The sequence below is a fragment of the Nematolebias whitei genome, chromosome 12 (assembly GCF_014905685.2).
Source record: "Nematolebias whitei isolate Nwh7 chromosome 12, NemWhi1, whole genome shotgun sequence".
NCBI classification, from domain to species: domain Eukaryota; kingdom Metazoa; phylum Chordata; class Actinopteri; order Cyprinodontiformes; family Rivulidae; genus Nematolebias; species Nematolebias whitei.
In genome coordinates this window covers 40,187,470-40,189,559 of record NC_056509.1, presented here as the reverse complement: position 1 = coordinate 40,189,559, position 2,090 = coordinate 40,187,470, and the positions used below count along the sequence as shown (strand labels likewise).

At 38.2% G+C, this 2,090-nt stretch overlaps 2 protein-coding genes across 2 annotated transcripts in view; one reads left to right on the top strand and one right to left on the bottom strand.

Moving 5' to 3' along the window:
* Positions 1–1,038, bottom strand: part of LOC119417934 (interleukin-6 receptor subunit beta-like) — a 25,154-nt gene extending 24,116 nt beyond the window's left edge. The window contains exons 1-2 of the mRNA XM_037685182.1: positions 1,029–1,038; positions 140–313 (exon numbers count right to left, since the gene is read on the bottom strand). Of these exons, the coding sequence (XP_037541110.1) occupies positions 140–313; positions 1,029–1,038 (184 nt within the window). The remainder of the gene's footprint in view (positions 1–139; positions 314–1,028) is intronic.
* The window catches only part of rdh14b (retinol dehydrogenase 14b), a 5,984-nt gene continuing 4,930 nt past the window's right edge, over positions 1,037–2,090 (top strand). The window contains exon 1 of the mRNA XM_037685578.1: positions 1,037–1,064. Within this exon, the coding sequence (XP_037541506.1) occupies positions 1,037–1,064 (28 nt within the window). The remainder of the gene's footprint in view (positions 1,065–2,090) is intronic.

Sequence of the window (2,090 nt, the reverse complement as noted above, 5' to 3'; positions counted from 1 at the left end):
CACACACACACACACACACACACACACACACACACACACACACACACGCACACACACACACACACACACACGGAGTGAATCATAAAACATAAAGTCTTTTTCAGCTGCAGCTCGCATCAGACCAGAAAGTCTCACCTACCTTTACAGACAGAGAGGACTGCAGTCACAAGAAATATAACTTCCAGGGCAGACATTCTCTCCTCCGCTGATCCAGACCTCACAGAAAGTCTTGATTTGAAGAAAATGAGAGAAAATAGAAAAATCTCAGGCTGCAGCGCATTTTCTGTGCAACTAACAGGAACTGAAGCAAAGGCTGAAGTCAACAGGACGCCTTACCCAACTGGAAACAGGCAGAAAAGGGGAAGTGAGGCAACTTGTGGACAGCCTCCTAACACTGCAAGGCTCTCTCTCTCTCTCTCTCTCCTCTCTTTTCTCTCTCTCAGATTACAAAACCCCTCCTGCTACATTTTAAAGACATCAAGAACATGTGACCATCTCATCAGCAGCTAATGCTTTTTTTTAAATTGCCTGTTGAATATTAGGCTGCAGAGAGAAGTTTCACTGGAAATATTACATCAGAGCACATTCTAATGTCAGACTCATGGAATAGTCAGAATGACCAGAAAAATAAATAGATAAAAATCATAAAGTAATAAATTTAACCCTCACAATATTTTTCTCAAATAAGTTAATTTGTAAGCAAAAATTGCGACTGGCACGGTGACACCATGGTTAAAGCTGTAGCCTCTCAGAGAGAAAGTTGCAGGTTCGCCTCCCGGCCTGGGGTCTTTGTGTGTGGTGTTCACATGTCGGTGCCAAGAGATTTTCTCCAGGTACTCCGGTTTCCTCCCACAGACCAAAAACATGCATGTTAGATTCATTGGTAACTCTAAATTGTCTCTAGGTGTGAATAAAGTGGTTCTTCCTCTGTATGTGCTAGTGGTGTCCCGATAACTGTCATGGTATTGATATAGGGCCCAATACCGATACTAGTTCTGGTAACAGACCCGATAGCCAAATACTCTTACTTGTACTCATGAAAACACCACAATACCACCTTTATGGTTTGTGACATCATTTCCACTTTGCAACTAATAGAGTTTTTTTTTTAAATACAAAATGTCTGTTTGGGAATATTTTAAGGTGAACACTGATGACATGTTTATTATTTTTAATGTATTCAACCAGGTAAGTCTTGATGTTAAGACAACAGACTGCTGTGTGTTTTTTTTTTTTTAAGAAACCTGTTTGGAAAGTCACTGGGTCATATACTAACTCAATAACTTTTCTGTATTGGTACTCAGTATCTGCAAATATACAAACTGAAGTACTAGTACTTGTACACTGTCTGAAAGAAAAATAGTATCAGGACATACCCAGCTGTAACCTGGTGTAGCCTACCTCTCGCACAGTGACTGATGGAGATAGACACCAGCTCCCCATGACTCGGAGAGGAAAAGAGGGGAAAGAAAATGGATGGACAGATGGACGGACGGACGGACGGACAGTTGGATGGATGGACGGATGGTTGGATGGATGGATGCCAACTATCACATGTGTTTGTTTGCTTATAGAAAAAGTCCAAGGCAAAGAGATTGTGTTAAAGTACAAATACAGTTCAAGGATGAGGCTGAATGGGGTTCTGTAATGACATTGCAACATTACAAACAGTTTAGTCATAAATAATAACGGCATTGTTTCAGATTTCAGGTTTAAACCACCTAAACCATTGCCTGTTTTCATTACAAGCGCATAGCATAATATAGTATAGTAAAGTATAGTCAAGTATAGTATAGTATAGCAAAGTATAGTATAGCAAAGTATAGTATAGTATAGTATAGTATAGTATAGTATAGTATAGTATAGTATAGTATAGTATAGTATAGTATAGTATAGTCAAGTATAGTATAGTCAAGTATAGTATAGTATAGTCAAGTATAGTATGGTATGATATAGTATAGTATAGTATAGCATAGTATAGCATAGTATAGTACAGTATAGTATGATATAGTATTGTCAAGTATCGTATAGCATAGTGTAGTGTAGTATAGTATAGTATAGTATAGTATAGTATAGTATAGTATAGTATA